Source organism: Crinia signifera, chromosome 5 (assembly GCF_055691185.1).
Source record: "Crinia signifera chromosome 5, ASM5569118v1, whole genome shotgun sequence".
In the NCBI taxonomy this organism is placed as follows: domain Eukaryota; kingdom Metazoa; phylum Chordata; class Amphibia; order Anura; family Myobatrachidae; genus Crinia; species Crinia signifera.
This window is the reverse complement of record NC_139221.1, coordinates 330,861,246-330,884,865: the sequence shown is the minus strand read 5'-3', so window position 1 is coordinate 330,884,865 and position 23,620 is coordinate 330,861,246. Positions and strand designations below refer to the sequence as shown.

Sequence of the window (23,620 nt, the reverse complement as noted above, 5' to 3'; positions counted from 1 at the left end):
TATTCTAGTTCACTCTTTCTGACAAAATCCTTCTTATATGGACAAAACCATGCTTCACTGCAGGGGGGCAGATGTTACTTGTGAAGAAAGAATTAGATTTGGGTGAGTAATTTTGTTTCTGTGCAGGGTAAATACTGGCTGCTTTATTGTTACACTGCAATATAGATCTCACTTTGAAGTAAAATCCCACCCAAATCTAATTCTCTCTGCACAAGTAGCATCTGCCCCACCTGCAGTGCACATGGTTTTGTCCATCTAAGGAGGATTTTGTCAGAAAGAGTGAACTAGAATAAGAGTTTAAAGAAAGAATGCCTTTTGCTGGTGCACCTAAGAATTAACTCATAATATATTACGTTTATTGGGTATATATTAAAATCTTAGCGAAATAAAACCAAAACATACAACAGTCACGAACATTTAATAAAAAGGGGGGGAAGTTCCCCTGACTCAGTGTGACCCCCTGATCACCACAGCCCCTGTGTATGAGTGTTTTTATACAGTATGCAGCAGCGATGAGAGTAAATGCTCTCAGTTGGAGAGAGCTGATGGTACAGTTTCTCTCACGATTAATAGTATATCTCACCGTGAGAGAAACTGTACCATTAGCTCTCTCCAACTGAGAGCATTTACTCTCATCGCTGCTGCATACTGTATAAAAACACTCATACACAGGGGCTGTGGTGATCAGGGGGTCACACTGAGTCAGGGGAACGTCCCCCCCTTTTTATTAAATGTTCGTGACTGTTGTATGTTTTGGTTTTATTTCGCTAAGATTTTAATATATACCCAATAAACGTTATATATTATGAGTTAATTCTTAGGTGCACCAGCAAAAGGCATTCTTTCTTCTTTCTTTAAACTCTTGTAAATCCTAATGCCCATGGTAGCACACCCTCATTTACTGTATAAATCACTAAATAATCATTAGTACTCAGGAGGGTCCTCTTCAAAACTAATATTTACTGTACTTACCTGTGCGATTGACATATCTCCCCCCAATCCTGAACTAGAATAAGGCAAAATGTGCCCGTGTAGAGCGCTTTGCACTGTGACGCACCTTGTGCTCCTGGATTTGGTTGGTCACAGTTTCTAGGACCACGCTGGGAGATCCGGCCATGTTGAGACGTCCCTCAGCCTGGCCGATCCACTGAGACACTTCCTGCATGGTGCTATGGAACTCCGTGATCATGGCCAGGCCATCCGACAGGCACACCTGAGACACACAATACCAGAGTAAGTACACATATCATAGGTATACACACACCTGAGACACACAATACCAGAGTAAGTACACATATCATAGGTATACACACTCCTGAGACACACAATACCAGAGTAAGTACACATATCATAGGTATACACACACCTGAGACACACAATACCAGAGTAAGTACACATATCATAGGTATACACACACCTGAGACACACAATACCAGAGTAAGTACACATATCATAGGTATACACACACCTGAGACACACAATACCAGAGTAAGTACACATATCATAGGTATACACACACCTGAGACACACAATGCCAGAGTAAGTACACATATCATAGGTATACACACACCTGAGACACACAACACCAGAGTAAGTACACATATCATAGGTATACACACACCTGAGACACACAATACCAGAGTAAGTACACATATCATAGGTATACACACACCTGAGACACACAATACCAGAGTAAGTACATATATCATAGGTATACACACACCTGAGACACACAACACCAGAGTAAGTACACATATCATAGGTATACACACACCTGAGACACACAATACCAGAGTAAGTACACATATCATAGGTATACACACACCTGAGACACACAATACCAGAGTAAGTACACATATCATAGGTATACACACACCTGAGACACACAACACCAGAGTAAGTACACATATCATAGGTATACACACACCTGAGACACACAATACCAGAGTAAGTACACATATCATAGGTATACACACACCTGAGACACACAATACCAGAGTAAGTACACATATCATAGGTATACACACACCTGAGACACACAATACCAGAGTAAGTACACATCCTGGTGTACACAAGTCATAGGTATATACACCTGAGACACACAACACCAAAGTAAGTACACATATCATAGGTATACACACCTGAGACACACAACACCAGAGTAAGTACACATATCATAGGTATACACACCTGAGACACACAATACCAGAGTAAGTACACATATCATAGGTATACACACACCTGAGACACACAATACCAGAGTAAGTACACATATCATAGGTATACACACACCTGAGACACACAATACCAGAGTAAGTACACATATCATAGGTATACACACACCTGAGACACACAATACCAGAGTAAGTACACATATCATAGGTATACACACACCTGAGACACACAATACCAGAGTAAGTACACATATCATAGGTATACACACACCTGAGACACACAATACCAGAGTAAGTACACATATCATAGGTATACACACACCTGAGACACACAATACCAGAGTAAGTACACATATCATAGGTATACACACACCTGAGACACACAATACCAGCGTAAGTACACATATCATAGGTATACACACACCTGAGACACACAATACCAGAGTAAGTACACATATCATAGGTATACACACACCTGAGACACACAATACCAGCGTAAGTACACATATCATAGGTATACACACACCTGAGACACACAATACCAGAGTAAGTACACATACCATAGGTATACACACACCTGAGACACACAATACCAGAGTAAGTACACATCATGGTATACCCAAGTCATAGGTATATACACCTGAGACACACAACACCAGAGTAAGTACACATATCATAGGTATACACACCTGAGACACACAATACCAGAGTAAGTACACATATCATAGGTATACACACACCTGAGACACACAATACCAGAGTAAGTACACATATCATAGGTATACACACACCTGAGACACACAATACCAGAGTAAGTACACATATCATAGGTATACACACACCTGAGACACACAATACCAGAGTAAGTACACATATCATAGGTATACACACACCTGAGACACACAATACCAGCGTAAGTACACATATCATAGGTATACACACACCTGAGACACACAATACCAGAGTAAGTACACATACCATAGGTATACACACACCTGAGACACACAATACCAGAGTAAGTACACATCATGGTGTACCCAAGTCATAGGTATATACACCTGAGACACACAACACCAGAGTAAGTACACATATCATAGGTATACACACCTGAGACACACAATACCAGAGTAAGTACACATATCATAGGTATACACACACCTGAGACACACAATACCAGAGTAAGTACACATATCATAGGTATACACACACCTGAGACACACAATACCAGAGTAAGTACACATATCATAGGTATACACACACCTGAGACACACAATACCAGAGTAAGTACACATATCATAGGTATACACACACCTGAGACACACAATACCAGAGTAAGTACACATATCATAGGTATACACACACCTGAGACACACAATACCAGAGTAAGTACACATATCATAGGTAAACACACACCTGAGACACACAATACCAGAGTAAGTACACATATCATAGGTATACACACACCTGAGACACACAATACCAGAGTAAGTACACATATCATAGGTATACACACACCTGAGACACACAATACCAGAGTAAGTACACATATCATAGGTATACACACACCTGAGACACACAATACCAGAGTAAGTACACATATCATAGGTATACACACACCTGAGACACACAATACCAGAGTAAGTACACATATCATAGGTATACACACACCTGAGACACACAATACCAGAGTAAGTACACATATCATAGGTAAACACACACCTGAGACACACAATACCAGAGTAAGTACACATATCATAGGTATACACACACCTGAGACACACAATACCAGAGTAAGTACACATATCATAGGTATACAGACACCTGAGACACACAATACCAGAGTAAGTACACATCCTGGTGTACACAAGTCATAGGTATATACACCTGAGACACACAATACCAGAGTAAGTACACATATCATAGGTATACACACACCTGAGACACACAATACCAGAGTAAGTACACATATCATAGGTATACACACACCTGAGACACACAATACCAGAGTAAGTACACATATCATAGGTATACACACACCTGAGACACACAATACCAGAGTAAGTACACATATCATAGGTATACACACACCTGAGACACACAATACCAGAGTAAGTACACATATCATAGGTATACACACACCTGAGACACACAATACCAGAGTAAGTACACATATCATAGGTATACACACACCTGAGACACACAATACCAGAGTAAGTACACATATCATAGGTATACACACACCTGAGACACACAATACCAGAGTAAGTACACATATCATAGGTAAACACACACCTGAGACACACAATACCAGAGTAAGTACACATATCATAGGTATACACACACCTGAGACACACAATACCAGAGTAAGTACACATATCATAGGTATACAGACACCTGAGACACACAATACCAGAGTAAGTACACATCCTGGTGTACACAAGTCATAGGTATATACACCTGAGACACACAATACCAGAGTAAGTACACATATCATAGGTATACACACACCTGAGACACACAATACCAGAGTAAGTACACATATCATAGGTATACACACACCTGAGACACACAATACCAGAGTAAGTACACATATCATAGGTATACACACACCTGAGACACACAATACCAGAGTAAGTACACATATCATAGGTATACACACACCTGAGACACACAATACCAGAGTAAGTACACATATCATAGGTATACACACACCTGAGACACACAACACCAGAGTAAGTACACATATCATAGGTATACACACACCTGAGACACACAATACCAGAGTAAGTACACATATCATAGGTATACACACACCTGAGACACACAATACCAGAGTAAGTACACATATCATAGGTATACACACACCTGAGACACACAACACCAGAGTAAGTACACATATCATAGGTATACACACACCTGAGACACACAATACCAGAGTAAGTACACATATCATAGGTATACACACACCTGAGACACACAATACCAGAGTAAGTACACATATCATAGGTATACACACACCTGAGACACACAATACCAGAGTAAGTACACATCCTGGTGTACACAAGTCATAGGTATATACACCTGAGACACACAACACCAAAGTAAGTACACATATCATAGGTATACACACCTGAGACACACAACACCAGAGTAAGTACACATATCATAGGTATACACACCTGAGACACACAATACCAGAGTAAGTACACATATCATAGGTATACACACACCTGAGACACACAATACCAGAGTAAGTACACATATCATAGGTATACACACACCTGAGACACACAATACCAGAGTAAGTACACATATCATAGGTATACACACACCTGAGACACACAATACCAGAGTAAGTACACATATCATAGGTATACACACACCTGAGACACACAATACCAGAGTAAGTACACATATCATAGGTATACACACACCTGAGACACACAATACCAGAGTAAGTACACATATCATAGGTATACACACACCTGAGACACACAATACCAGAGTAAGTACACATATCATAGGTATACACACACCTGAGACACACAATACCAGCGTAAGTACACATATCATAGGTATACACACACCTGAGACACACAATACCAGAGTAAGTACACATATCATAGGTATACACACACCTGAGACACACAATACCAGCGTAAGTACACATATCATAGGTATACACACACCTGAGACACACAATACCAGAGTAAGTACACATACCATAGGTATACACACACCTGAGACACACAATACCAGAGTAAGTACACATCATGGTATACCCAAGTCATAGGTATATACACCTGAGACACACAACACCAGAGTAAGTACACATATCATAGGTATACACACCTGAGACACACAATACCAGAGTAAGTACACATATCATAGGTATACACACACCTGAGACACACAATACCAGAGTAAGTACACATATCATAGGTATACACACACCTGAGACACACAATACCAGAGTAAGTACACATATCATAGGTATACACACACCTGAGACACACAATACCAGAGTAAGTACACATATCATAGGTATACACACACCTGAGACACACAATACCAGCGTAAGTACACATATCATAGGTATACACACACCTGAGACACACAATACCAGAGTAAGTACACATACCATAGGTATACACACACCTGAGACACACAATACCAGAGTAAGTACACATCATGGTGTACCCAAGTCATAGGTATATACACCTGAGACACACAACACCAGAGTAAGTACACATATCATAGGTATACACACCTGAGACACACAATACCAGAGTAAGTACACATATCATAGGTATACACACACCTGAGACACACAATACCAGAGTAAGTACACATATCATAGGTATACACACACCTGAGACACACAATACCAGAGTAAGTACACATATCATAGGTATACACACACCTGAGACACACAATACCAGAGTAAGTACACATATCATAGGTATACACACACCTGAGACACACAATACCAGAGTAAGTACACATATCATAGGTATACACACACCTGAGACACACAATACCAGAGTAAGTACACATATCATAGGTAAACACACACCTGAGACACACAATACCAGAGTAAGTACACATATCATAGGTATACACACACCTGAGACACACAATACCAGAGTAAGTACACATATCATAGGTATACACACACCTGAGACACACAATACCAGAGTAAGTACACATATCATAGGTATACACACACCTGAGACACACAATACCAGAGTAAGTACACATATCATAGGTATACACACACCTGAGACACACAATACCAGAGTAAGTACACATATCATAGGTATACACACACCTGAGACACACAATACCAGAGTAAGTACACATATCATAGGTAAACACACACCTGAGACACACAATACCAGAGTAAGTACACATATCATAGGTATACACACACCTGAGACACACAATACCAGAGTAAGTACACATATCATAGGTATACAGACACCTGAGACACACAATACCAGAGTAAGTACACATCCTGGTGTACACAAGTCATAGGTATATACACCTGAGACACACAATACCAGAGTAAGTACACATATCATAGGTATACACACACCTGAGACACACAATACCAGAGTAAGTACACATATCATAGGTATACACACACCTGAGACACACAATACCAGAGTAAGTACACATATCATAGGTATACACACACCTGAGACACACAATACCAGAGTAAGTACACATATCATAGGTATACACACACCTGAGACACACAATACCAGAGTAAGTACACATATCATAGGTATACACACACCTGAGACACACAATACCAGAGTAAGTACACATATCATAGGTATACACACACCTGAGACACACAATACCAGAGTAAGTACACATATCATAGGTATACACACACCTGAGACACACAATACCAGAGTAAGTACACATATCATAGGTAAACACACACCTGAGACACACAATACCAGAGTAAGTACACATATCATAGGTATACACACACCTGAGACACACAATACCAGAGTAAGTACACATATCATAGGTATACAGACACCTGAGACACACAATACCAGAGTAAGTACACATCCTGGTGTACACAAGTCATAGGTATATACACCTGAGACACACAATACCAGAGTAAGTACACATATCATAGGTATACACACACCTGAGACACACAATACCAGAGTAAGTACACATATCATAGGTATACACACACCTGAGACACACAATACCAGAGTAAGTACACATATCATAGGTATACACACACCTGAGACACACAATACCAGAGTAAGTACACATATCATAGGTATACACACACCTGAGACACACAATACCAGAGTAAGTACACATATCATAGGTATACACACACCTGAGACACACAATACCAGAGTAAGTACACATATCATAGGTATACACACACCTGAGACACACAATACCAGAGTAAGTACACATATCATAGGTATACACACACCTGAGACGCAGAATACCAGAGTAAGTACACATCCCGGTGTACACATATAATAGGTATACACACCTGAGACACACAATACTAGAGTAAGTACACATCCCAGTGTACACATATAATAGTTATACACACAAGCACACCTGAGACACACACACATACACAATACTGGCATCAGTACACAAGAATATTACCCCCAGCTGACAGGAGTAACAGCGCCCCCAGCACTCACCTTCCTGTCCTGCACCTTGCTGTACACACTTTCCCATTTCTGCTCCAGTATCCGGATTTGATGCTCAACACTGGAGCCGCGTGGGTGGGGGCTGGTGGCCAACAGGCGCTGCAGCCGGTCATTCACGCTGTTGTAAGTGTGCTGCTTAGACTCTATTTCCTTACAAAGGTCCTGAAGAAGAGACAAGAGCAGAGAATAGGGGACAGAACACATAGCAGAGGACATAGAGGAGCAGGAGCAAGGGGACTGAAGCAATGTACAGGAGGCAGAGGAATCGGGGGACAGGTAGTGTACAGGAGGCAAAGGAATTGGGGGACAGCTAGTGTGCAGGAGGCAGAGGAATCAGGGGGACAGGTAGTGTACAGGAGGAGAGGAATCGGGGAACAGGTAGTGTGCAGGAGGCAGAGGAATAGGGGAACAGGTAGTGTACAGGAGGCAGAGGAATAGGGGAACAGGTAGTGTGCAGGAGGCAGAGGAAGCAGATGACAGGTAGTGTGCAGGAGGCAGAGGAATTAGGGGACAGGTAGAGTGCAGGAGGCAGAGGAATCGGGGACAGGTAGTGTGCAGGAGACAGAGGAATCGGGGGACAGGTAGTGTGCAGGAGGCGGAGGAATAGGGGGACAGGTAGCGTGCAGGAGGAAGTGGAATCGGGGACAGGTAGTGTGCAGGAGGCGGAGGAATTAGGGGACAGGTAGAGTGCAGGAGAAGAGGAATCGGGGAACAGGTAGTGTGCAGGAGGCAGAGGAAGCAGATGACAGGTAGTGTGCAGGAGGCAGAGGAATTAGGGGACAGGTAGAGTGCAGGAGAAGAGGAATCGGGGAACAGGTAGTGTGCAGGAGGCAGAGGAAGCAGATGACAGGTAGTGTGCAGGAGGCAGAGGAATTAGGGGACAGGTAGAGTGCAGGAGGCAGAGGAATCGGGGGACAGGTAGTGTGCAGGAGGCGGAGGAATAGGGGGACAGGTAGCATGCAGGAGGCAGAGGAATCGGGGGACAGGTAGTGTGCAGGAGGCAGAGGAATCGGGGGACAGGTAGTGTGCAGGAGGCGGAGGAATAGGGGGACAGGTAGTGTGCAGGAGGCAGAGGAATCGGGGGACAGGTAGTGTGCAGGAGGAAGAGGAATCGGGGACAGGTAGTGTGCAGGAGGCAGAGGAATCGGGGGACAGGTAGTGTGCAGGAGGCGGAGGAATAGGGGGACAGGTAGTGTGCAGGAGGCAGAGGAATCGGGGGACAGGTAGAGTGCAGGAGGAAGAGGAATCGGGGACAGGTAGTGTGCAGGAGGCAGAGGAATCGGGGGACAGGTAGTGTGCAGGAGGCAGAGGAATCAGGGGACAGAGGACAGGTTGTACAGTAATCATTGCCCCTCTCACCAGGTGTTTGGTTAGAGCGTCTCTTGTGGATTCCGGGTGGCCCCAGGCTGGTTTGGATAAGGACAGACGTGCCTCCACCTGCTCCAGCCACTGCAGGAGGTCGGTGATCTCCAGGGTCACATCCTGCACCTGAGAAGGGACAGAGCAGTTTTGCTGTACATGATTTTACAGGTGATAAAATACAGTCACTCACCACACAGTGATTATTTGGTGACGCAGCAGACATTGCACACAGTACAGTATTTACCCCGCACGTGCACATAAATGTGACGCCTCAGGGGACATTGCACAGAGTACAGTATATACCCTGTCACGGACCCACCGGTCGCCTGCTCCGATACGTCAATCTGAGCAGCCCCGGCCGTGACTGGGGTTCACTTTGGAGACTCTGGTCCTTTCTTTGAGGTACACTGCCAGCAGCCAAAACCTGATTTTAGCGCTTAAAACTGCACAAGGGGCGGCTTGGCTCGCACCTGACCACACCAATACAGTATAAAACTAAGGTAACGCTGACCACTCTTCGTAGGTTACAGGTTCTAAGAATCACAAAATCAGAACTGAGAATATGTATTATTTATTCCTAGAAATACTACAGAGCTTTAGTGAAAAAATGGTTACAAGATATTACAATGATTTTAAAAGTACACACAGGATAAATGCAATTCAGAAATAAAAGGGTATAAAAGAAATGACAGAACTGTGGGCCAGATTCTATAAGCTTCAAAAGTGATAAAATGGAGAGTGATAAACAGCCAGCCAATCAGCTCCTCCCTGCCATGCCACAGACTGTGTTTGAAAAATGTCAGGCAGGAGCTGATTGGCTAGCTGTTTATCACTCTCAATTTTATCACTTTTGAAGCTTATAGAATCTGGCCCTGTATCTTACACGTAAATACAAATTCTGGCATGAGGGGGGGGGGGGGGGGGGGGGTAGCCACAAGAAATCAACGGTCACTTCCAGCTCGATGCTGATCCCCAAGAAGTACAACTCACATTTTGACCAGAGGGACAGTTATACTTGCAGGCTCCATCATCCCTCCCACCCTTGGGATTTGACCCGTTCGGTACTGGAACTAGGGAAGGTCCCTGGCAATGTATTTTCTACAGTCTGCTGTTTTCAAAGTGATTGATCCTCCTTTCTTATCAAGTGAGATGCATAGCAGACAGGCTTCACTTTGTCACGGACGGCCGTGGCGGGGCACGACGGGTCCGGTCCTCACCCCTCCGTGCCCGCCGCTGCCTGTCCGTTTTGGGGCTCTGGTGTAGGCGCGCTGCTGTGTCCTGGTCGGCCGGGAGGCATTGTGTGTTGGGGGCGGGTCCCTGTGAGTCCCAGGGCAGTTGTGACTGAGGTGGAGCCGGGAGGCCGGCGCCGCCATCTTGGATGTGGGCAAAATGCAGATTGGATGCCAGGTTCAGGCTTCCTGCCTTCCTGCACCGTCTAAACCAATGACAGCCGCCCACTATGTATTTAGGGGATCTGTCCTGGTTTCCTAGCCTTGTGCAGTTGGAGACTCCTGGCTGCTCCTGTCCACTGCAGCCTTCACCTTAATCGGCCCTGCTACTGACTCTGGAAATCCTGACCTCTCCGTGCCTTCCTGCTTGTTTGCCGGTGTTACCAGTTCTACCTGTCCGTGGGCTCCTGACGGTACCCCGAAGTACGCCTGCACCCCACAAAGTGACATCGCCTCCTGGGGTATCCTACAGCCTGGAAAACCACCCACTTACAGTCTTCTCCATACCCTCTGGATCATCACCCACTTCTTTCCCGTGACCTTGCCTGGACTGTTATTCATTTCCATCATTGCCTGCCTTTGCCATAAAACCTCCATTTCACCATCAAAGCTCTCTTTCCTGTATATTGGATCTCCCTCAGTCTCACCGGCCACCTTGTGAGTTATGCAAGCCGTATTGCCTTTTGTTATTGCTTCTCCTGCAGGGGATCATGGGTCGACTGGAACAACTGGAGGCGTCGCAAAGACAGGTGGCTCAATTCCTGCAAACACTCTCACCCCCTCAGCCGGCAGCACCTGCTTCTCCAGCAGCTCCTACAGAAGGATCTCCGACAGCTTCTTCAGCCGGGGCTCCGGTCCCAGTCACTGCGGGGTATCTCCACTTGTCCACGCCCAATAAATTTGACGTGTCTCCAAAAGCCTGCAGAGGATTCCTCAATCAGTGTGATGTCCACTTCACACTCCAGCCTTCCAATTTCCCCACACCCAAAACCCAAGTTGCTTACATAGTCTCGCTCCTGACAGGTCCAGCCCTGGATTGGGTATCGCCCCTATGGGAGAGATCGGATCCTCTGTTGTCCAATTATCCAGAATTCATCTCCACCTTTCGTCGGATCTTTGACGAGCCAGGAAGGGTGTCCTCAGCAGCTTCTGAGATCCTGAGAATCCGACAGGGTAGCCGCCCCGTAAGCCAATACGTAATACAATTTTAGACTCTGGCCTCTGAATTAAGCTGGAATGAGGAGGCACTTCTGTCGGCTTTCTGGAACGGCCTCTCGGGCTGGCTAAATGACGAGCTCACCACCCGGGATACTCCTACCACCTTGGACGACCTAATATCCCTCTGTAACAAGGTGGATCTCCGTCTTCAAGAACGACAAATGGAGAGAAGCCGGTCAGACCGGTTTCGGGCTCGCCCTCCTCCCAGTTCATCTGCACCAAAACCCAGTTTTTCCCCGAGTCTACCTCCTGAGGAACCCATGCAGGTCAATCGGTTCCGCCTATCTCCTGAGGAAAGATTTCATCGACAAAAGAAGAACCTGTGCATGTACTGTGGGTCTCCTGCCCCTGCATAGTCTCTTCCTGCCCACGGCGGCTGGGAAACGACCTGTCCTAATTGGCAAAGGAGAGGCCAGGTTGGGAGTATTGGGTACCTCTCCTACTGTATCCAAATCCACTATCCTCGTCCAGCTCACCGTTCCACAAGGTCCAATACCAGTAAAAGCGTTGCTGGACTCAGGGGCAGCTGGCAACTTCCTCTCGGCAAACCTCATTGCTCAATTTCCTCTGCCAGTGTTTCCCCTGGAACAGCCTCTTTATTAACCGCAGTAGATGGCAGCCGAATACCATCGGACAAATTACCCATCGGATGGGGCCATTGCTCCTTCAAATTGGGCTTCTACATCAAGAGTCTGCTGAGTTTCTTGTCATTCCAAAGTCCTCCCATGACCTGGTGTTAGGAATGCCGTGGCTAACCAAACACAATCCTCACCTCGACTGGAGCACCATGGAGATCAAAGCCTGGGGTACCAATTGCTTCTCAGCCTGTCTTCCTCGAGTGCTTCCACTACAACAGACCCGCTCAGATGACTCCATCGCTTCTCTACCCCCACAATACCTTTCTTTCAAAGATGTCTTCAGTAAGGGGGGTGCAGACTCTCTTCCTCCTCATCGTAGTTGGGACTGTCCCATCGAGCTAATTCCCGGGAAAACCCCTCCTAGGGGTCGCACATTCCCTCTTTCCGTTCCTGAAACCGAGGCAATGTCTACATATATCCGAGAAAACCTACAGAAAGGCTTCATCCGCCCGTCTACTTCGCCGGCTTCTTCTTCGTAAAAAAAAAAAAAGATGGATCACTCCGGCCCTGCATTGACTCCCGCGGGCTAAACTACATAACAGTTAAGAATCGTTACCCACTCCCCCTTATTACTGAGCTGTTTGACAAAGTCAAAGGGGCAGTGGTATTCACCAAACTAGACTTACGTGGGGCATACAATTTAATCCGGATACGCTCTGGGGATGAATGGAAGACAGCGTTTAACACCTGCGACGGGCATTACGAGTACTTGGTAATGCCGTTTGGACTATGCAATGCGCCCGCCGTCTTCCAGCAGTTTGTTAACGACATCTTCGGGGACATGTTGTATCACACCCTCGTTGTATATCTCGATGATATCCTCATCTTTCCTCTAGTCTTCCTGCTCACCGTCAAACAGTGAAGGAGGTACTGTCCCGTCTCCGCAAAAACCATCTCTTCTGTAAACTAGAAAAATGTGAATTTGAGGTACCCACCATTCCTTTTCTAGGCCATATTCTTTCAAGTACCGGCATTGAGATGCATCCTGTCAAGGTCAAAGCAATCCAAGATTGGACCGCACCTACCTTGTTGAAAGGTATCCAGCGATTCCTGGGGTTCTCCAATTATTACCGCCGATTCATTCGGGACTTCTCTTCCATCGCCGCCCCACTCACCGCTCTTACTCAAAAGGGAGCAGACCCATCTCATTGGCCTCCAGAGGCGGTACGGGCCTTTCAGTTATTAAAACATGCATTCATCACTGCTCCCATACTCCTTCAACCGGACACCTCCAAACCCTTCTTCCTAGAAGTAGACGCTTCTGCAGACGGTGTCGGGGCTATTCTTTTCCAGAGAGGAGAGAACCAGGAACTTCAACCCTGTGCGTACTTCTCTAAAAAATTCCTACCAGCAGAGAGAAACTACCCCATCGGAGAACAAGAACTTTTAGCTATTAAATTAGCCTTTGAAGAATGGTGTTATCTTCTTGAGGGGGCACGGCATCGAGTCACAGTGTACTCCGACCATAAAAATCTTTCGTTTCTACGCAATGTGCAGTACGTCACGTCCCGACAAGCCCGCTGGGCTATGTTTTTTGAGCGCTTCAATTTCCAGATCATATATCGTCCCGGTTCTCAAAACCGCAAGGCGGATGCAGTCTCGGTCATTCGATAACTGAAGAGTCTCCTCGACCTCAGGCAATCCTGAATCCAGTAATCTTTACTCAAACCACTGTTCACCCAATGCCACCTTCTGGGAAAACCTTCGTACTTCCTGAACTACGAGGGAAGATCCTGACCTGGGCTCATTCCTCACGTCTCCATGGCCATTCAGGAATCCAAAAGACCCTCTCCTTTCTTCAACGGTCCTACTGGTGGCCCTCTATGCGAACAGACATTTTATTTCATCTTGTCCTCAATGTGCGCAGCATAAGACGTCCAGAACCGCTCCAGCTGGAGCCCTGCAACCACTACCCATTCCAAAACGTCCTTGGACTCACTTGTCCATGGATTTTATCTCAGAACTGCCACCCTCCAAAGGACACACGGTGATCTGGGTAGTGGTTGACCGCTTTTCAAAAATGGCCCATTTTATTCCTTTAAAATCCCTTCCATCCGCTACAGTACTGGCTCAACTCTTCATCCTCCACATCTTTAAATTACATGGCCTTCCTGAAGAGATAGTGTCGGATCGAGGGGTACAATTTGTCGCCAAGTTCTGGAGATCCCTGTGTTCATCATTACAAATCAAATTAAAGTTTTCTTCTGCCTACCACCTACAAACCAATGGACAGACGGAACAAGTCAACCAAGACTTAGAGGCTTTTCTCCGTTTGTTTATCTCTTCTGCACAAGATGACTGGGTCGAACTGCTCCCGTGGGCAGAATTTGCCCATAATAACTCTTACCATTCGTCTTCCAAAACCACCCCATTCTTTACCGTCTTTGGCCAGCATCCCCGTTCTCCTGAGTTCACCAGTCTGCCAGTAGTAGAAGTCCCAGCAGTAAACTCTTCACTACAACGATTATCAAAGACTTGGTCAGAGGTTCATCAATCTCTTGATCAAGGCCTCAACTCACTATAAGAGATTTGCAGACAAGAAAAGGAAAGCCGTTCCTCGGTTGAAGATTGGAGATCTAGTTTGGCTGTCCACACGTAACTTGCGTCTTCGTTTACTCTACATGAAGCTGGCTCCTCATTTTATCGGTCCTTTGCCAATCATCCGAGTCATCAATCCTGTGGTGTACAAGCTAAAACTGCCGACCTCTATGAAGATTTCCAACTCTTTTCATGTTTCCCTCTTAAGGCCATTATGATTAAACCCATACCATCCTAAACCTCCCAAGACACCTCCAATTTCCACTGAAAAGGATGTTGAGTTGGAAGTGAAAAGAGTCCTCGACTGTCGCCGTCATCATACTCGTCTTCAGTTCTTAGTAGAGTGGTCCGGCTATGGTCCGTAGGAAAATTCCTGGGTAGACTCCTCAGATCTACATGCTCCAAGCCTGGTCAAGCAATCTTCAGGAAGAATCCACTCAAGGCTCGAAGGTACCTTTTCAGCACGCAAAAAGGGGGGGGGTACTGTCACGAACGGCCGTGGCGGGGCACGACGGGTCCGGTACTCACCCCTCCGTGCCCGCCGCTGCCTGTCCGTTCTTGGGCTCTGGTGTGGGCACGCTGCTGTGTCCTGGTCGGCCGGGAGGCATTGTGTGTTGGGGGCGGGTCCCTGTGAGTCCCAGGGCAGTTGTGACTGAGGCGGAGCCGGGAGGCCGGCGCCGCTATCTTGGATGTGGGCAAAATGCAGATTGGACGCCAGGTTCAGGTTTCCTGCCTTCCTGCACCATCTAAACCAATGACAGCCGCCCACTATGTATTTAGGGGATCTGTCCTGGTGAACTGGTGTCAGTGCAAAGGTTTCCTAGCCTTGTGCAGTTGGAGACTCCTGGCTGCTCCTGTCTACTGCAGCCTTCACCTTAGTACGCCCTGCTACTGACTCTGGGAATCCTGACCTCTCCGTGCCTTCCTGCTTGTTTGCCGGTGTTACCAGTTCTACCTGTCCGTGGGCTCCTGACGGTACCCCGAAGTCCGCCTGCACCCCACAAAGTGACATCGCCTCCTGGGGTATCCTGCAGCCTGCAAAACCACCCACTTACAGTCTTCTTCGTACCCTCTGGATCATCACCCACTTCTTTCCCGTGAACTTGCCTGGACTGTTATTCATTTCCATCATTGCCTGTCTTTGCCATAAAACCTCCATTCCACCATCAAAGCTCTCTTTCCTGTATATTGGATGTACACCGGCCACCTTGTGAGTTATGCAAGCCGTATTGCCTTTTGTTATTATTTCCATTTGTTTCTAAAGACTTTGCTCAAAGACGTTATTTGGGACTTTCCTTGTTTTCCTTATGTCAAAGCCGTTATTTGAATAAGTGATTTATTTTCATTTATGAAACCATCTATAATAAAACCAGCTCGCTTTAACCCTACTCCATCTGGTCCTAAAGTGAATCCTGAGCACCACACGATCCAACCCAGCCCTCCACCCGTGACACACTGATAAGAGATCTGAAGGAAGGGGACAATCTCTAACCTCTTCTTCTGGACCATGGTTTATGAGGGGTCTCAGATCTTATCTGACATCCTAACTCCAGAGAACGATACAGATGGTTACACTCCATGGGTCACCAACAGTTTACACACATACAGTAATACAAGACATGTTCTGATCTCCCACATAATAATAGCAGACATGATTTTACACCATACGAGAAATACATTTATCTTACACCTTATAATAACAGGAGGCATGCTTGATCGCGACACAAAGGTATAGGAATGCTAAGCGAACGACCGCATGGCTGTGGAGGCCGGCGTGCTCTACGCAGTTCTTCTTCAGGGCAACCGGGGCTGATGTTATGGTCAGGGTGACTGTACCTGCATAACGGTCTGGTTATGGACCGCAGGGTCAGTGAAAGGCACCCTAGGCATAACCTCAGTTTACTGCCGCCACCACCTGCACACCAATGCCCACTTTCCGGACCCTCCGGTGAACGTGGGCATGTGGCATATAGAAGTGTGGGGGGGAGATATATTGCTCAGTGTCTCCCATCTCTGGTCGCTGATGAAAAGGAACCTCTGCCGGCGGTGCTGCAGAGGTAATCAGCAAGCTCCTGCGACCAGCGATTACAATGGGGCTGAAAACGGGAGCGCCGGGGCACACTCCCATCACTGGCAATATGGTCGCCAGCGACCATATTTCCAGCGATTACAGCCCATATCGCTGCCATGTGTACACGGCTTAAGTTCAACAAAGACGCCTCTCTCAGAGTCATCCTTTATTATGTGAAAGACTCAGGGCACCCCCCTATATCCTGGAGCCCCCAGACAGCTACCGGTAGAGCCGGCCCTGTGGACAGCCTTGGTTATACTTTTCTGTGCCCTGTAACTACAGGTTATTAGTAATAATGATATTACCCGGCTGAGGTCACTCTCTAGCTCCAGCTGACGTCTCTCCGTTTCACTCTGAACGAACTCCCAGAGCCGGTTCATTTCCCGCAGCCTGGACTGAAGTGTGTCTGCACCATCACTGAGGGAGGTCAGCAGCATCCCCCGTCCTGCCTCATCCACTGACTGCACAGTGCGGGAGTGAGACAGCACGTCGTTCCGGAGTACCTGTGGGCACAGAGCTGGGTCACCGAGGGGCACACGTGGCAAGGGATTCAGTTATCGGTGGTACCCTAATATATCCTGAGATGTAACTAGGGAAGGGGGATTTCTCTGGGGAACCCTAATATAAACTGAGCTGTAACTAGGGGGGCTGTACTCTGGGGGTACCCTAATATATACTGAGCTGTAACTAGGATGGGGACTGTACTCAGGGGGTACCCTAATATATCCTGAGATGTAACTAGGAGGGGCTGTACTCAGGGGTACCCTAATATATCCTGAGATGTAACTAGGGGGGCTGTTCTCAGGGGAAACCCTAATATATCCTGAGCTGTAACTAGGGGGCTGTACTCTGGGGTATCCGAATATATATCCTGAGATGTAACTAGGGGGGCTGTACTCACGGGGTACCCTAATATATCCTGAGATGTAACTAGGGGGGGGGCTGTTCTCTGGGGTACCCTAATATATCCTGAGATGTAACTAGGGGGCTGTTCTCAGGGGGTATCCTAATATATCCTAAGATGTAACTAGGGGGGGCACTGTACTCAGGGGGTACCCTAATATATCCTGAGATGTAACTAGGGCGGGCACTGTACCCAGGAGGTACGCTAATACAGTATATCCTGAGATGTAACTAGAGGGCTGTACCCTAATATATCCTGAGATGTAACTAAGGGGGGTGTGTACTCTGGGGGTACCCTAATATATCCTGAGATGTAACTAGGGGGCTGTTCTCAGGGGAAACCCTAATATATCCTGAGCTGTAACTAGGGGGCTGTACTCTGGGGTACCCGAATATATCCTGAAATGTAACTAGGGGGGCTGTATTCACGGGGTACCCTAATATATCCTGAGATGTAACTAGGGGGGGGGGCTGTTCTCTGGGGTACCCTAATATATCCTGAGATGTAACTAGGGGGCTGTTCTCAGGGGGTACCCTAATATATCCTGAGATGTAACTAGGGGGGCTGTACTCACGGGGTACCCTAATAATCCTGAGATGTAACTAGGGCGGGCACTGTACTCAGGGGGTACCCTAATAATCCTGAGATGTAACTAGGGCGGGCACTGTACTCAGGGGGTACCCTAATATATCCTGAGCTGTAACTAGGGGGCTGTACTCTGGGGTACCCTAATATATCCTGAGATGTAACTAGGGGGCTGTTCTCAGGGGGTACCCTAATATATCCTGAGATGTAACTAGGGGGGCTGTACTCACGGGGTACCCTAATAATCCTGAGATGTAACTAGGGCGGGCACTGTACTCAGGGGGTACCCTAATAATCCTGAGATGTAACTAGGGCGGGCACTGTACTCAGGAGGTACGCTAATACAGTATATCCTGAGATGTAACTAGAGGGCTGTACCCTAATATATCCTGAGATGGAACTAGGGGTACAGTACTCAGGGGATACCCTAATATTCTAAAGACTGTAAGCTTATGAGCAGGGCCCTCCTGTCTTTTTGATTATCTGTAAGCACCCAGTTTGTTGTACCACGGTCTCCGATTGTAATACACGAAATACCCTTAACATATTCTGAGACACAATGAGGGGGCTGTACTAGGCGCACACCCCTGACCTACCCTTGTACTGCGATACTGCGGAGAACCCACCTTGTGTTTGGCCAGCTCGATCTCACAGCTCTGCAGATCTATCCCCACCAGACGGGACCCCTGCAGCTGCTCGCTGGTGTGGGACAACCAGTTCACAAGTTCCTCCAGCTGGTTCTGGAACTGGCCCAGTCCTAGTAACGCTCCTTCTAGTTGGTGCTGTAAAACAATGTCCATTACATTATGTGACGTCTCTCCCCGACGTGTAGCTACAGCTGATGGCTGCTGTATATCCATAATGTCGGCATGAAACTGTCGACGTGATCACAATGCTAACAATACAGTTTTAATATAAGTCCAACTCTAAGCCCAGACCCATAAACCGAACGTCGACATGCAACACATCTACACAAAGTTTTACATTGTCATTGTAATTATATAGACAGCAACATTCTGGTGTTGACAGTACAAGTGCCGACATAGTAATTGTGGACATTATGGGGCAGCCTCTGTACAGGCAGGAAATCAGGGAAAAGAAACATGCTATGTGCCGTGATCACATGGTAATGTGCCCCTCGGAGATAGGTTACCTGCCGGTGACTCTGCGATGACTGTGCTTACCTGGCGGTTCACAGCCTCCTCCTCCATCCGGTCCCAGCGTTGTCTGAAGTCGCCGAGCTGGGAACCATCAGACCTGTCCAAGATCTGGTGCCCGATGCTCTCTAGCTCCACCCGGTGTTGATACAGGTCTCTCTTAAACTCCTGACCCAAGACAAGACACGTGAGTGATACAGTATGTAGAAGGGCCCAGGTTAGATAGATGGGGCAGAGCAATCCTATCTCCTGCACCAAGGATTGGCGGATGATAATGGCGGCTAGATGGAGCGGAGCAATACCATCTCCTGCACCAAGGATTGGCTGATGATAATGGCGGCTAGCTTGGGCAGAGCAATCCCATCTCCTGCACCAAGGATTGGCTGATGATAATGACGGCTAGATGGGGTGGAGCAATCCCATCTCCTGCACCAAGGATTGGCTGATGATAATGACGGCTAGATGGGGTGGAGCAATCCCATCTCCTGCACCAAGGATTGGCTGATGATAATGGCGGCTACATGGGGCGGAGCAATCACATCTCCTGCACCAAGGATTGGCTGATGATAATGACGGCTACATGGGTTGGAGCAATCCCATCTCCTGCACCAAGGATTGGCTGATGATAATGACGGCTAGATGGGGTGGAGCAATCCCATCTCCTGCACCAAGGATTGGCTGATGATAATGGCGGCTACATGGGGCGGAGCAATCACATCTCCTGCACCAAGGATTGGCTGATGATAATGACGGCTAGATGGGGTGGAGCAATCCCATCTCCTGCACCAAGGATTGGCTGATGATAATGACGGCTAGATGGGGTGGAGCAATCCCATCTCCTGCACCAAGGATTGGCTGATGATAATGGCGGCTACATGGGGCGGAGCAATCACATCTCCTGCACCAAGGATTGGCGGATGATAATGGCGGCTAGCTTGGGCAGAGCAATCCCATCTCCTGCACCAAGGATTGGCTGATGATAATGGCGGCTAGCTTGGGCAGAGCAATCCCATCTCCTGCACCAAGGATTGGCTGATGATAATGACGGCTAGATGGGGTGGAGCAATCCCATCTCCTGCACCAAGGATTGGCTGATGATAATGACGGCTAGATGGGGTGGAGCAATCCCATCTCCTGCACCAAGGATTGGCTGATGATAATGGCGGCTACATGGGGCGGAGCAATCACATCTCCTGCACCAAGGATTGGCTGATGATAATGACGGCTACATGGGTTGGAGCAATCCCATCTCCTGCACCAAGGATTGGCTGATGATAATGGTGGCTACTTGGGGCGGAACAATCACATCTCCTGCACCAGGGATTGGCTGATAATGGTGTCGACATGGGGCGGAGCAATCACATCTCCTGCACCAAGGATTGGCTGATAATGGTGTCGACATGGGGCGGAACAATCACAGCTCCTGCACCAGGGATTGGCTGATAATGGTGTCTACATGGGGCGGAGCAATCCCATCTCCTACACCAGGGATTGGCTGATAATGGTGGCTACATGGGGTGGAACAATCCCATCTCCTGCACCAGGGATTGGCTGATAATGGTGGCTAGATGGGATATAAGCTGCAGGTTCCCCGGTACCCACCTTCAGGTCAGACAGCTGCCGTGTCACCATGTCCAGGTCCCCGCTCACCAGGAACTCCTCAGCCAGTCGCAGTTCGGCCAGCAGCAGCCAGTCCTGCAGCCTCTGTGAAGAGAGTGTTGGGGTGAGGAGTGCTGTAGGCAGGGCCGACAACAGAAGGGTCAAAGGTGACACCCATACCAGGCCTCGACCCCCAAACCAAGGTTCTGAGGGGTTCAGGGGCTGTAAGCATGGCTGCAGAAGTGCAGGTCTTAGCAAAGGTTAATAAAGGCACCGCCCAGGCGACCATCTACCTGGAATCCTGGAAGGGAACTTACTCGGACCCCCCTCCAGTAAACCCCCCCCCCCTGGACTTGTTCACCTTTTCTGGTACCCGTATTAATGAGTTTTATGACATCACACAACGCACAGAATCACAAGCACAATGCTGCGCCGCCCGTCTGACCCCTATTACATTGCATAGTGATTATTAATTAATTGGGGTTTTTTTGTAATAGTAAAAAAACACAATCAATACATAATGGGAGAAATTTACTAAAGTAAATGCCCGTATTCCTCAATGAGACCGGAGCTAGTTATAGCCCTGCTGGGGGGACCTCACACCATTTATTTATTACACCGTAAATTAATTCTCTCAAATTCACAAAGGCCAGTATACGGCTATTGGTATTCTCTTGCTAGGCGTATATATGTATTCGGGAATGCGAATGCATATGCCATCGAAATAATACAAATGGAATTCACCGTTCTTTCGAAGGGTGGTTCCTAATCTACTAATACAGTAGGCCGTAATGTAAAATACTCCACATTTTCCAGGCGTATATTTGGCTGAAACCTGCACAGATCAGTCAGATCAGTCAGATCCGTGCAGGCTTCTCTGTGTAATAAATAAATGGTGTGAGGTCCCCCCAGCAGGGCTATAAAATAGCTCCGGTCTCATTGAACCAGTCCTGGTTTTAGAAATTCAGGGGGACAAAAAAGTGGTGGGACTTGTAGTTCCACAGCTTAACCCAATAGCTTACACATCTATTTTTCTACCATTAGCCCAGAGGGGGGACCCCCTTTACAAAGGGCAGCATCGCATAGAGCTGCCGCTTCATACATATTTGGCGGCCCCAATGATGAATATGATTAGACACGAATGGCTAGGAATACAAATGGATACGAATTACTATGACATCGGAACATACGGATCAGGTGAATACAGCAGATTAGTAAATTTGCCCTATTCACAAATAATTTTTTTGCCGGAACACGGCCGATGCCGGCTGTATCCATTCATACATAGGATCGGCTGTATCCCGGGATATTGGTAATTCCCCCATAGAGTCAGATCTATGGATGGTATGTGAATGGCCTCCTGGCATCTGCGCGGAGACCCATAGATTGTACCTGAATGGTCTCCTGACATGTAAGCTTTGCCTTCAGCTGCTCCTCCAGGCGGGTGTAACGCTCGCCCCAGTGCTTGCTCAGACTGTTCCACATGGTGTACAGCTGCAGGGGAGAGAGAGAGGCGTTTATAGCAGGTGCTGTGAGTATTCCTATCGGATCAGTGATACAGGGGTGTGCGCACATCTCGTAGGCTGTATATACTTAAGCTGTTCCTCTGAGAAATCACACTGTACAATAGAATATCAATGCTCCATCAATGCACCATTAGTCCATACAAACTATAGAAAAGATATCCCACATTTATCAAGCAGCATGGGTGGATTTAGGGGGGGCACCCGGGCATGTGCCCCCCCTGTCATTTCCGACTTTAATTTTTTTCTTAAATCTGTAGGGACACGCAGCTCCTGGCCGACGCACACTTCTATGACCCTGCTGTGGAAGGCCCCCGAACGCTGCTTAGACACACTGACAGGAGTTGGTGCTGCTGCTGTGTGAATTCATCCCCAAGCAAAGATGTCTTACTGGATTGACAGAATATGTTGGG

General features: G+C 47.0%; 1 protein-coding gene across 2 annotated transcripts in view; it reads right to left on the bottom strand.

Moving 5' to 3' along the window:
• LOC146005637 (microtubule-actin cross-linking factor 1, isoforms 6/7-like) overlaps positions 1-23,620 on the bottom strand; it is a 159,591-nt gene that overhangs the window by 69,457 nt on the left and 66,514 nt on the right. For both annotated transcript variants that reach the window (XM_083145018.1, XM_083145019.1), the window contains exons 16-23: positions 23,077-23,178; positions 21,688-21,789; positions 20,113-20,253; positions 19,555-19,710; positions 17,745-17,942; positions 9,743-9,871; positions 8,375-8,545; positions 1,058-1,213 (exon numbers count right to left, since the gene is read on the bottom strand). In XM_083145018.1, the coding sequence (XP_083001144.1) occupies positions 1,058-1,213; positions 8,375-8,545; positions 9,743-9,871; positions 17,745-17,942; positions 19,555-19,710; positions 20,113-20,253; positions 21,688-21,789; positions 23,077-23,178 (1,155 nt within the window). The remainder of the gene's footprint in view (positions 1-1,057; positions 1,214-8,374; positions 8,546-9,742; positions 9,872-17,744; positions 17,943-19,554; positions 19,711-20,112; positions 20,254-21,687; positions 21,790-23,076; positions 23,179-23,620) is intronic.